Source organism: Maylandia zebra, linkage group LG8 (assembly GCF_041146795.1).
Source record: "Maylandia zebra isolate NMK-2024a linkage group LG8, Mzebra_GT3a, whole genome shotgun sequence".
In the NCBI taxonomy this organism is placed as follows: domain Eukaryota; kingdom Metazoa; phylum Chordata; class Actinopteri; order Cichliformes; family Cichlidae; genus Maylandia; species Maylandia zebra.
Genome location: NC_135174.1, coordinates 28,164,148 through 28,176,331, shown reverse-complemented (window position 1 = coordinate 28,176,331; position 12,184 = coordinate 28,164,148). Strand labels below are relative to the sequence as shown.

General features: G+C 43.5%; 1 protein-coding gene across 1 annotated transcript in view; it reads right to left on the bottom strand.

Moving 5' to 3' along the window:
* rnf213b (ring finger protein 213b) overlaps positions 1-12,184 on the bottom strand; it is a 34,656-nt gene that overhangs the window by 1,086 nt on the left and 21,386 nt on the right. Inside the window, exons 35-64 of the mRNA XM_012923175.3 lie at positions 11,945-12,078; positions 11,673-11,848; positions 11,134-11,337; positions 10,862-11,049; positions 10,653-10,773; positions 9,976-10,076; positions 9,657-9,833; positions 9,072-9,217; positions 8,881-8,980; positions 8,634-8,745; positions 8,204-8,408; positions 7,877-8,064; positions 7,601-7,723; positions 7,134-7,235; positions 6,787-7,032; positions 6,157-6,241; positions 6,038-6,072; positions 5,817-5,917; positions 5,572-5,716; positions 5,320-5,476; positions 5,135-5,229; positions 4,800-5,048; positions 3,347-3,479; positions 3,159-3,242; positions 2,023-2,206; positions 1,420-1,621; positions 1,263-1,340; positions 911-1,108; positions 631-720; positions 96-274 (exon numbers count right to left, since the gene is read on the bottom strand). Coding sequence (XP_012778629.3) covers positions 96-274; positions 631-720; positions 911-1,108; positions 1,263-1,340; positions 1,420-1,621; positions 2,023-2,206; positions 3,159-3,242; positions 3,347-3,479; positions 4,800-5,048; positions 5,135-5,229; positions 5,320-5,476; positions 5,572-5,716; positions 5,817-5,917; positions 6,038-6,072; positions 6,157-6,241; positions 6,787-7,032; positions 7,134-7,235; positions 7,601-7,723; positions 7,877-8,064; positions 8,204-8,408; positions 8,634-8,745; positions 8,881-8,980; positions 9,072-9,217; positions 9,657-9,833; positions 9,976-10,076; positions 10,653-10,773; positions 10,862-11,049; positions 11,134-11,337; positions 11,673-11,848; positions 11,945-12,078 — 4,338 coding nt within the window. The remainder of the gene's footprint in view (positions 1-95; positions 275-630; positions 721-910; positions 1,109-1,262; positions 1,341-1,419; positions 1,622-2,022; positions 2,207-3,158; positions 3,243-3,346; positions 3,480-4,799; positions 5,049-5,134; positions 5,230-5,319; positions 5,477-5,571; positions 5,717-5,816; positions 5,918-6,037; positions 6,073-6,156; positions 6,242-6,786; positions 7,033-7,133; positions 7,236-7,600; positions 7,724-7,876; positions 8,065-8,203; positions 8,409-8,633; positions 8,746-8,880; positions 8,981-9,071; positions 9,218-9,656; positions 9,834-9,975; positions 10,077-10,652; positions 10,774-10,861; positions 11,050-11,133; positions 11,338-11,672; positions 11,849-11,944; positions 12,079-12,184) is intronic.

The following is a 12,184-nucleotide window of genomic DNA, read 5'->3' as shown; positions in this document are numbered from 1 at the left end:
ATGCTGTTGTTTTTGTGTTGTTTTACCATTTGGTGTGTTACCTCATACAACAACTAATCTCACAAATGGTGCATTTGTGATGTGTACGCTCTTACTCCCAGTGTGGCTGGTAAGCCTGGTCAGGCACAGCGCTGCTCGTCTTCAGCAGAAGAATTTCATGCAGCTCCAAAGAGAAGGTGTCGACGTCTGTGACAGCGAGGAAGGCCTTCAGGTCTTTCTTCTGCTCTTCCGAAAGCTTCTCCTGGAACTCAGACGGCAGTTTCTGAAACGGATCCTGCAACACGATCATGAATTAGATGTAGCCGTCTGCTTGATTTCAGGTATCAAGAGAGTTTTTAAAGAGAAAATAATTCTCTGTTTTTATTGAGGTGAGATTCTGGGCGCCTGCCGTGTCAGACGGCACACCTTCCACAGATTACAGCCACGAAAAATTCACTCTCCATGGTGTGGTTTGGGTCAGTCCCTGGCAGCCAGCAGGGGTCACGAGTAACAGTACTGACTCGAAAACAAATTGTGTGGTCACCATGGGTGGAGTTTTGTGGCTCTTTAATGAGCGGTGGTGAAGCCGCACACTGCATAACGAGCACACCGAGAACATTCCTTGAATTTTAAGATTTTCTTCACACTTACTTGCTTCCTGTTGAGCATCAGCTCTGATTTCCAGCAAGTCAGAAGCTGCCAGGTGAATATGCTGTGCTCCAGTTTGCTTTGGCCAAGACCCTGAATAGAAACAGAAGTTTTAAAAGACCTTTGAAATGTTGTTTTCACCTCTCAGTCACAGCTCAAGTATACTTCAGATTTACAGAACAGATTTATGTCAAAATTCAAACAATAATTGAAGTTTTCAAAGACAGAAACATAAAAACATTCTTTGCATAGTGGACAAAGCTGCAGATCTGCAACATTATACCTTGGCTACGGTGCTTGAAATCTGCGGGCCCATCTGCAGTGAATCAGTGAGGTAGGACAAAAGCTGACCCTGGGGCTCTCCGCCTGTTTTCCCGAGGAATCGGAGGCCGATCTCCATCACAAACACAGCATCGCAAACATCCGTGTAAGAGCGCAGCACCGTTTTCAGGGCACTGCTCACCGAACCCTTCAGCGGTTCCTGCAAGACAGACGCTGTCAGTGGGCCCGAGGAGCAGAACGTCAGGGGAGGAATTTAACTTGAACAAAGTGGCCTCACAGGAACTAGTGAGAACATTCCTCAGCTGGCATTTGTCAGTTCCAGATAACAACAGCAGTGTGTAAAATGGTTTTACCTGAGGAATCTTTTTTTTGACTTCAGTTAGAACCATGGAGAAATCCTGCAGGTGTCGGTTCAGGTACCTCGAGGTGTCCTGATTTAGACCAAAGAGGACAAAAGGTCAGTAGAGAGTTTGGCTTTACCTGACATCCACGTGCATTTTAGATTATTACCGCTTTGATAAGTGGTTTTCCAGCCAGGAAGCGGCGTGCCAGTTGGGTCTGGATGATTGGCAGGTCATAGCTGCTGTCAGTCTCGCCCCCTTTCTTCAAGGTGTACTGGCAATGGGCTAAAACCAGGGGCAGCAGCTCTCTCTCTGGGTGGCACAGTGTCAGCTGGGTTTCTGATATCCTCTCCAAAGGAACGCTGTACTCACTGAGGAAAAAACAGGAGAAGATTTTAACAGTTAAAGAGGCCAGAGGGGGTCTAACAGGATGTTACATCAGTTACTGGTGACAAAATGTAGTTTTTTATCATTCTGAAGCATGAAGTACACAGCAACACATGCATCACTTTGCAAGTTATTTTCCTGCTAATGTCCAAAATCTAGCAGCAATTCACAAGAATTTTGTTCATTTATTTTTATTGATTGTATATAGTTGTCTGGAATCTTATTAGATTTCTAATTCATCTCAGTGCGATCCCTACAAAAGACTATTTGCCAATTATGCTTCACCTGTAATTTAACAGTTATTTAATTAAGGAAGCTGAGAAGAAAACGGCACTTTGATTTAGTCTTGTGGCCCACGAGCCTCTGCAGCTGATGTTGGACTGACCTGTCCTCGGTGCCGCTCATTCGCCTGGCCTTTCTCACCAGGCTGTTGTGAGTCTCCGACAGGAAGTCGACCAGAGTTTGGAGAACGGATCCCGGGCCGTGTCGGCTCGGAGTCAGAAACTCCCCAGAGCTCTCGGCTGTCACCTCCCTCTCACACAAGTTCACATCCACACCCAAGTCTGCTGCTGTATACACACAGAAGTCAGAAGAATGAAACAACACAGCGGCTCAGCTGAATAAAAACATCTTTCTTTCTTTAAGTCGAATTTATTTTTGACACGTAGCTCTGACATCTTCCCAAAACAACTGAATCTTTCTGCCAAGAAACACAGTGTTCCCTCATCATCTGTGCATTTTGTTGTTTCATTTGAAAGGAGTCACACATGTGCACATTAACCAGAATCATATGAAGACTGAAGACTTCACATTCTTCCCAATAAGCAGTGCCACCAGTACTCCCTGGAGCTGGATGTTCTTTGGCCCCACCAACCTGCGTAAACTGTAAGTCTCCTAATACTGGACTGTTTGTCCTTCACAGCTGTCAGAATGAGCCCAGGTGATGATTTTGGAAAACCGATCACCCAGACAGAAATCTCCTTCTCGTTCATGAGTCACTTTAGTAACTGATGCCCCGAAAATATTAAGTAACTCTTGCAATACGAACTCTAAACCCAAACCACGTTGACATCAAATAACACAACTGTACCCGAGGTTTTCATTTTCCAAAATAAAAGTCAAAATGTAATGTTTCCACCGTTTAACTAAATATTATGAAACCAAACACTGAAGACTTCCCACTGTTTATATTAAACACTGTGCTGGAACTGAAAACTGCTCTGACACTCAATAAACACCCCAACAATCACTTCACTTCTTTTTAGTAATCATGTGACTGAGCTTTAAATATGTTTAAATATGTGCCAGTGTGTGATTATTTTACTATTATGAAGCACATCTGGACCTAGTTACATCTTTATGTTGACTCTAAATGAGACTTTGCTTGATAAAGTGTTATTTTTTATATATAAAATTGGTGGATATGCATTCAGTTTATAATATAAAATAAAATAAACGACACTGATTATCATCAGATGGAGATTCGTTGCTTGGGTTTAAAGCAGACATGCAGATGCTTACAGTTGTTTGCCACCTCTGCTCTGAGGGAGTTCCACACTCTGATGAATCTGCCCACTCTCTCACTTAGCATCTTCTTCTGGTACCCTAGTGAGGATGACACAAGAATTCAGTTTGTGTCTGTGAGTGTGTTTGTGTCTGTGTTATGTTGCTGCTGGTGTTGATCAGTCACAGATGCAAGGCCGATGTACCTGCTGGTATCTGCTGTAACCTCTGCGCAATAGTCTGCGGTGTGGAGTGTGACGCCAGAGGAAACACCCTCAGCAGGTCAGACTGTAAAGCAGCTAGCTCAGGAAGGTGATGTAACTGCCGCACACAGTGAATCTGGGAAAAACACACAAAGCCAGCGTCAGCTTTTCTTCTGCAAGTTAATGGCTCCACCAACCTCACAGAATTTTATTATCCCCCGAGACAAGGAGGTTATACAGTCGATTCTGTTTGTTAGCCAGGTGATAAATAATAAATAAATGGATATGCACGAAGCTTCTCTGGATATGGGGCTTGACCCAATAGGACACATTTAGAGACATCCTCCTGATGTTCCCAAAAAACATTACAAAATCATCCGTATCCAGATATGCTTTTGGATTCAGAGACTTAATGGTGTGGGGGGATTTTCAGCCTTTGCAGAAGTATGCTGTTGCTGTCCTTACGTTTTGGCACATGCTTTCTTTTCCCCTTTTGTCCCGCTTAAGCTGCTTCATACAGTTCTTCCAATTAAAAAAAAGAGTTTTGGGGTTGTTTTTTTTTACTCCCCATTGTTGCTAACTGCTGCTCAAAGACAACTGTTGGGTTTCTCTCTGTAATGTTGTCAGGTCTTTACCTCAGATCTTTGCACAGAGATCAGTGCTATGATTCAACACCCTAACAGCAAACATGGGAAATACTGTGTAAAGCCTGTTAATGCAATGGGCATTAATATTCACTGCTTGCTTTCCTGTGTATGTTCTCAGTCATCCAGGCCATTGTGTTAAACATTTGATCTGAAGATAATTGGACTTTTTTCAGGTTTCACCTCTCATCTGAAAGTCCTCTCCACTGTTTGCATAGTGTAAGCCTGAGTCTGAGGAAAGCCATAAATCGAAGAGACTGAAAGAGTACAAGGGCTTTACAGTTTAGAGTAACAGGAGGAAGAGGAGGCCTGACATTGTTTATTCAGTGTAGAACTAACCACTGAATATGCAACGCCCTCAAAGCGTAGTCACATTGTTTTGACTCTTAGCTTGATGCTGACATGCTGACTCAATAATATAGCAAACTACTGTTTTGCTATCTTATTAAAAGCGGTCTTGTTCCTCCGGTGCTGTTTGCTGTGGTCTTGTGCCCTCTCCCTCTGTGTTTGTGCACATCTTGTCTCTGTTTGTGTGTAGATCCCTGCAGGCATCACCCTCTCTGGTTCAACCTGCCTTGACATTCACTTCTCGCCAGATCATCAGCTAAACTACTGTGACAGACAAGCGTTCAGGATCACTTCTGATATTTTCTTCTTAGTTGAATTTTTCTGATATTGAGCACAATTTCTCTGACACTCCTCAGCAGATTTCAGTGAAATTTAAGGGAGAGTTGTGCCATCCTCACTGTACCTAATCTCTTAAGGTAAAATCTGTGAAATATGGTGCACATCGGCTTGATGATGGCTGATACCTTCTTAAGAAACAAGCTGAGGAGAGGTAAAGCACTCTGTCCCTGTTTTTCTTCCACCAACTGAGAAAAACGCTCCACTGTGATGATCTCGGGTAGAGTCCAGAAGGACGAGCGGTGTGTTGGGCAGTTAGAGGGGGAGGACAGCATTTTCCCAGGATCCCCAAAGAGGAGATTCAGCAAAGGGCTTCCAGCAAGTCCATCATCAGCTCCAATTCTGTTCTGAGCTTCAGTCAGATTTTTCTGCAAATCCTGAAAACAGGCAGAAGAAACAAAACTTTATCAATCTGAAGCACAAAAGGTCTTTTCATGTCTTTGAAAAACATTGTATTCCTTACCTGAAGCACTGGGCTGATGGCAGAATCACATATAAGCTTCTCCCACTGCTGCCGGCTCTGTCTGGAGGACAGATCGGGTCTTGCATTGCGGGAACCTTTGTTAATGTTCAGCACAGTTAAAACACGTTTATTCTACAGCGACATTACAAGCAGCATGTTAACAATCATGGTTGAGTCAGTATCACCTGCAGGGAATCGTGCCAGGATCAGGTGAACTGTAATCGCTGTGTTGTCCATGTTCTGATCCAGAGTCTGCCCCAAAACCTTCATGTCCTTTTCAAGATGTTGCCACAGGAATTTAAAGACATCATTCGGTGTGGGGTGGATCAATGTACCGACTTCCTACAAAAACCCCCGCCAAAAAACAGGAGTATTATCACATGATGCAAGCCTTTAAAACCACAGATATGCAAAGCCACACTCAGGTAAATTCTCACTCTCTGATTTTTTATGGCACCCTGGAGCATGGAGAGGTGCGTGAGCAGCCGCAGGATGCAGGACTGAGCGTACGTCATCTGCCTTTCTGGGGCTTCAGAGCGCTGATGAGCTTCTCCTAAAATGTGTCCTGTTCGCGTCTGATCTCTGACATGTCACACAAACATGGAGGAAAGCAGATATTAGATATATAGAGAGATATTTGACAAATACTGTAACAAGTTTGCTAAACTGAAGAAAGAAATACCCCTGCACTGTGTGCTGTGTAAATCCAGACACTGGGACATGTCGTTCTCCACCGATTGGCATCCCACAGTGACATCTCGATGTAACCACTGGTCTTCCACACTATGGGACAGCACATGAATTTTGGTTAATTTTGTTTTTGCTTTGTTGAATCTGAAATATTTTACTTGTTAAATAATTTACTTTTAATTCAAGCATTAAGGAAAGAGTAATAGTTCATACCTCTCCCACAAAACACACATGCCCGTTGGCACACGCTAAAATGTGAAAAAAGAGGAAAAAAGACAGATTTGAAAGAGTCAGTAACAAAAGTAACAAACTTCAGAATGTTAATCACTCACTGTAGGTCTGTAGTTTCCTCTCGCCTGTCAACCACTGTCTGGCTTCATTTGTGTGATCATCCGGCATGGTCGGCAGGAAGGCGTTCTGCCGGGAAGAAGGAAACTGAGTTAATTTTATCCCCTTCCTCAGAATTTTATCATTTAGCTAAATTTATGAACACAAATGTATGACCTCACGAGACAATTTAAAAATCTGCAGTTACTTTTCCCTTAAAAAACAAAATTCTACATTTAACATAATGAAACTTAACTGAATCTTTTATTTCCTGGTTTTATAAAATTCAAATGTCATTCTCAGGTTATCCAGAAGACATGAAACAACCATGTAAACTGACATTTATTCTGATTTTCCTTTGTATACAATATCCCAATGGTGGACGCTCACATTAAACATGGTTCAAGTTTCCACAATAAGGTCACTGTAAGTGCAGATAATCCCTGAGAGCTAAAGGCTCAGGATTCATGCTGCTCTGTTTTTCCTGCCTCTAGAGGAAGGCAGAGTGAATATTCCAGATATAGTCAAGGCTTAGCATCAAATAAATCATGATTATTTTGAGCCTTGAGTCATGCAAAGCTACTCTAGCAGGGTGGGACAAAAAATAGTGTAAGTGACTGTAAGAAGTGTCTTACTGTGACGTTCTCAGGCTGGAAGGCTATCTGACGAAGAGGAACGAGCAGAGGACTTTCACTGAGGAGCACAGAGACCAGATGGACCAGCAGCTCCAGGAGGGTTTGCCTCTGAGCTGGCAGGTTCTGGCTTATATGGAGACGTGAATGTGGTCCGCCAATGTGACTGGAAAGAAGTGAAGTGCAGAAATTCCTGAATTCCCCTGATTTGATGTTTTTTCCCAGGAGCTCTTCCAGCCTTGCTGTGTCCTGTATATTCAGAGTGCAACATGTCAGAAAACTGTAGATGGACATTAAATATACAACGTTTTTTTTAGTCAGACACATAAATGATTAAGTCAGACATTTACCTGTTTGGAGGGATGTATTTTGACATCAGGTGACTTGTAGCGACAGGTGACCTGTCTGAACAAGGCCAGGGCCAGGAGGCTGATCTGAGAGCCTTCAAGTTTCTGTAGAGAAAGACAAAACAAATATTACGTTAAACAAGTGAACAAGCTGAAGGTAGGAGCTTGTTTTAAATGTAGAATTTAAAAACACACGAAAAAACAGTCAATAAATCATCCTAAATCTCTTTTGTTAAATGTTAAGTGCTAAAAATTTGAGTTAATATGAAATGTTTATGTTCCTTCAATGATTAACTGATTATTTCGTTTCAGACACTCTTTTAAATGACCTCGCTGACCCCTGGTGGTCATAGGGAGACATGACACATCTACAGACAGCATTAAAGCTCTTTCCTCTTCTGAACTGTGCACACTGCCCCAAAAAAGAAGACAACATAAGATCCTCATCCACCTCCTGGCATCTTGCTCACCTTTAGCTCTGTCACAAAGGTGTCAGAGGTGTTCTCCAGAAGAACTCGAGCTACAGCGTCTCTCATGGCTCGATAAGAAGCCCCGCAGCAAAGGAAACTGTCCACGCTAGTCAGAATCATTCTCTGTAAGGAAAAAAAGATTTCAATGTTTGATTTTGAAATACTGTAACCTAGCCTATGATGGATGGATGGATGGATGGATGGATGGATGGATGGATGGATGGATGGATGGATGGATGGATGGAAGGAGCTCTGTCGTTTTAGATATTTTCTTACCTGAAGTCGAAGCACCTCTGCAGGGAAGATCCACCTTGAGGCCGGACTGTTCATCAGGGACAGGATGCGCTCGATGCCAGAGCGTCTGTGGAGGGCTCGCAGCAGGTAAACCTTGAGCCAATCATTACCGCTGTACTCACACACACCCCTCACCTGTCGCAGGTACTGATTAGCCTCCATTTCTCCACCTTTGAATGCAAGACGAAACACTCAATACCTGCCTGGGATAACTGACTTACAGCTGATCTGAGCTCACAGCACCACAGTATTGGATTTAAGATTTCAGGCATGCACGCATGCATACATGTGACTCAAAGTGTAGCCCACCTTGAGCTGTGGCTCTCTCCAGCAGCTCTGCAGCGGTGCTCAAACAGATTCTGAGCCTGGCGGTGTTGAGCAGGAACTCTGCCGGGTCTTCCTGTCTGTCTGGAGTCTGTTTCCTGGCGATCCTGCTCAGGAAGCTGATATCACTTTGTGTTTGCTGTTCTACGCTCTTCTCCACGTCTCTCGCTTTGAAGCACAACAGAGAATCCTGAGTGGCAAACAGACAGTTTAGGCTGAAATTAGTGCAAAATGTGAATTTTGATTTCTGGGAAATGAAGGATTATGTACAAAAACTCAAAGTTGAATTCTCTCATCATGTGAAACAATTCACTTCTGTTAAATTACATGAACTTAATATACAAATATAAACAACCCAGGTGAAAATTGTAATGCAAAGAGCACTAAAGGGGAAGGAGAGTCTGTCTGTTTTCACCTGGAAGCAGTTGACGAACAGCAGGTAGAGTTCAGTGCGGTCTTCTATATCTAGAAGATTTTCCTCCAGGTTCTTCAGGTAGGTGTGAATGTGAGACTTCACCTGGGCAAAGCTAACACATATACTCCAATGATCTCCACATACAGGATGTTCAATGAAATCCTTCTTTGAGCCTTGGTTTTTCTTTCACACTCTAGTTTTCATGCCATGTTTCTACAGCGTCAGTTCTAATTTACCCTGACCTCACCTGTACTGCAGCAGCAGCTTCAGCAGCACAGATCGGACCACCGGACTGTTATCCACACACTCCAGGAAGGGAGTGAGCTCTCTGGTCTTGTACACGTCTCCTGCAGCACACAGAGCCACAACAGAGAATGCCTCACTGCCACAGCATCATCGGTTATCTGATTAATATCACTGAGTAATTTGCTCACTGACCGGTAGCGAACACAAGTAAAGAGAAGAGCAGCTCCACAACCCCTTCTTCTGGATTCTGACCCTCCGACAGGCAGAACCTGGACACCACCTCCAGGAAGAAGGCGTTACAGCAGCGTCTGATGGCCGCCTGCTGTTCTAGTGATTTCCTGAGCCACACAAATTCATACAGTTAGCCATTAATCAGAAGAAAGCTTTCAGACTTTAATAACACTGCAGGACAGCATCACTGAATTAAGACTGACTGTGAGAGTGAACATGAAATTATGGCATCCAGGGTCAAACTACATAGCTCAAAGAACAGATGTTTAACCGAAGGATTATTTGTTTGTATACCTGGAGTATGTGGTTGTTGTTTAGTTTTCATCTTCGGACATTTGTGGCTGGATTCTGATTGGCTGTGGCCCAGGTGGGGCAAGCACAGCGGTGACAGGTGCTCCCAGTAAGAGAGTTATAAATGTGAAACCTCACTATGACCACCTTAAAATACCCCTCAGTGGTATTTTAAGGTGGACCATTAAACTATTATTGCACAGACTGATCAGTACATGACCCACTGTCGATTCTACATTATTTTTCCCCACTCACTTGATGGTGGGAGAAACAGTGGGGTTGAAGTTGGATGGCAGTTCCTTCTTGCATTTAGGGCACCGACTGTGGGCCTGAATGCAGCGCTGGAGACACGGCAGACAGATAACGTGCTGACACGGCAGGACGGACGGCTCTTTGAACTCAGAGAGGCAAACCGGGCAAGAAATGCCAAACCTGCACAGAAACATGATCAGGTAAGATATTTATTATCTTATTAGAAATTATTTAATTTAAGATTCACACCATCAATGCAACAGAAATACTGCTGTGAGATTAGGCTTAAAATCAAGTCTTGAACTGAAGTCTGGAGCCTGACCTCAGGTCCCTGCTGATGCACTCCTCGTGGAAGGAATTGAGGATGCGGATCAGCTGCTGCAGCGTGTCCACGCTTTTTACATCAGGAGACTCTTGCATCAGCTGTTAGAGGATCAGAAGTGGAAACATGTTTTTTTGAGTCATCAACAGTTAGTTTTTTGTTTCTTCCTATCCAGCACCCTCCTCTCTCACATCAACCCTCTGCATGTCCTCCTTCATAAATCTTCGTCTTCTTTGCTTCCCGGCCGGCAGCTCCATCTTCAACAATCTTTGTCAAATATATCCACTATCCCTCCTCTGCACATGTCCACAACACCTCAGCCTTGCCTCTCTACCTTTGTCGACCCTCTGATGTACTCATGTCTAAGCTCAGCAACATCTGCCATATGTATGTATTAAATAATTAGTTGCAGTTTTGTCAGAGCGAGACATTTTTCCTGCATCAGGTGTTAAATTCCAGGTTACGTTCAACCTCTGCATTTCTCTGATCTTTTACTTTCTGTTACAGCTTTTAAACTGTTTAAAAGAAACTATTAAATCAAAAAAGCCATTAAGTTTCATGATCTGTTCCTTCTAACAGCAAATGTCAAAACGAGAGAAGTGTTCATGCTGTTATCTGCTCAATAAATCTGTGAAATCCAGAGACACACAGAAGACGCAGAAACCATTTTTACATACGTTCAGGTGAAGGTTGCAGTGTTTGAGAGCCAGATCTTTCAATCTCGAGTCGTCCTGTTTAACTTTATAGGTGACATGCTGAATGAAAGATGCAACGACCAGCATGCCATGCCACAGTGACCTGAAATGGCAGATGAGAATAAAAATGGACCCAAGAAACACTGAAATGTTTTTCTTTTCCTTCTCTAGATCTTGTCACCTTGACTCACCTGATAGAGTCCAGGTGTTGTAGACTGGCAGGGCCACACAGGGCGCTGTATTTCTGACCGAATGCTCTATCCAAACACGGCTGCAGCAACTCCACCCTGCGCATAAAGGACTCACACTCGTCCAGGGAAGTCACGGTCAGAAGTTTGGTCTCCTCGACACAGATACCCAGAGCTAAAATGTCCTCCACCTGCCAGAAATAAAATACTTAAGAACACAGAACAGATAAGTGTGACGAGAATGTTTAAAATGTAGCCAAAAAGATGATCCTCACCATTTCCTCCGGCTCCCAGTTTGGCCCCTGCTGAGCGACATGATTGGCTAGCTGGGGCTGCAGCAGAAATATGTGGCAGAGGGTGTCCAGTCTGGGTGCAAAATGCTTTGAAGCTGCCATTATCCAAGCAGGAGAGACGTCAGCTTTGGTGCCTGTGGACGTCTGAAGCTCACACACGCAGCCCAGCATGGCCTTGGTGAACACCTGCATGTGACACGTATAATTAGCGCCACTGTAAAAGCATCAGAGCAGGCTCATTTCTCATTGCTGCTGAAACAAAACAAAAGCTGTTGCAGGCCCTCTTTCTCGTCCTCAAAATTAATTTAAAGTTCATGGTTGTTTTCATGACTTTTTTAAACTAGGATCTTCACATTCACCACCTTACATACAGTATATTGCTTGTTTAATGGCAAGAAGCTCTTATTGTGATAAAAAGATGATTGGCAAAAATGAGTTTTGATTTTGCAAAAACTTAAATAACTCCAAGACTATTTCACCCAAAACATGTTTTACTGAAATATGACTGATAATATTTGTACCTTAAGCTCCTCCTTTGACTTGATCTTCAAAGAAAGCAGCAGGAAGTCATGCAGATAGCGGCGGGCGTAATCCAAACGGTCCCCATCTGAGAGTTTCTGGAGGTGACTGCCGAGCCTGCTGTTGTTGAAGGTGCTCACAAACTGGAGAATCCTCTCTGCACCACCCTCTTTTGTTACTGAAGAGCGACAGACAGACAGACAGACAGATGTCCATTTCAACGCGCTCTACATCGACCTCATTTGTTTGATTTGTTTTTGAGTTTGTCATTAACCTGGCATAAATTCAGATTCTTCCCACAGAGTCTCGAGGTGCATGCTGACCAGCCAGCTGAACGGGGCCGAGCAGGGCTGCTCTTCACCATCCAGCATGAAGTGGTGCTGCACAAGCACCTCCTGATCTGACTCACTGGAAAATATTATAATTAGAGACAAAAATTGCTTTATGTTCACAAAATGCAGTTTTTATTACAGAGATGAACCAAACAGATGAACCACTCTTAGGTGACATGATT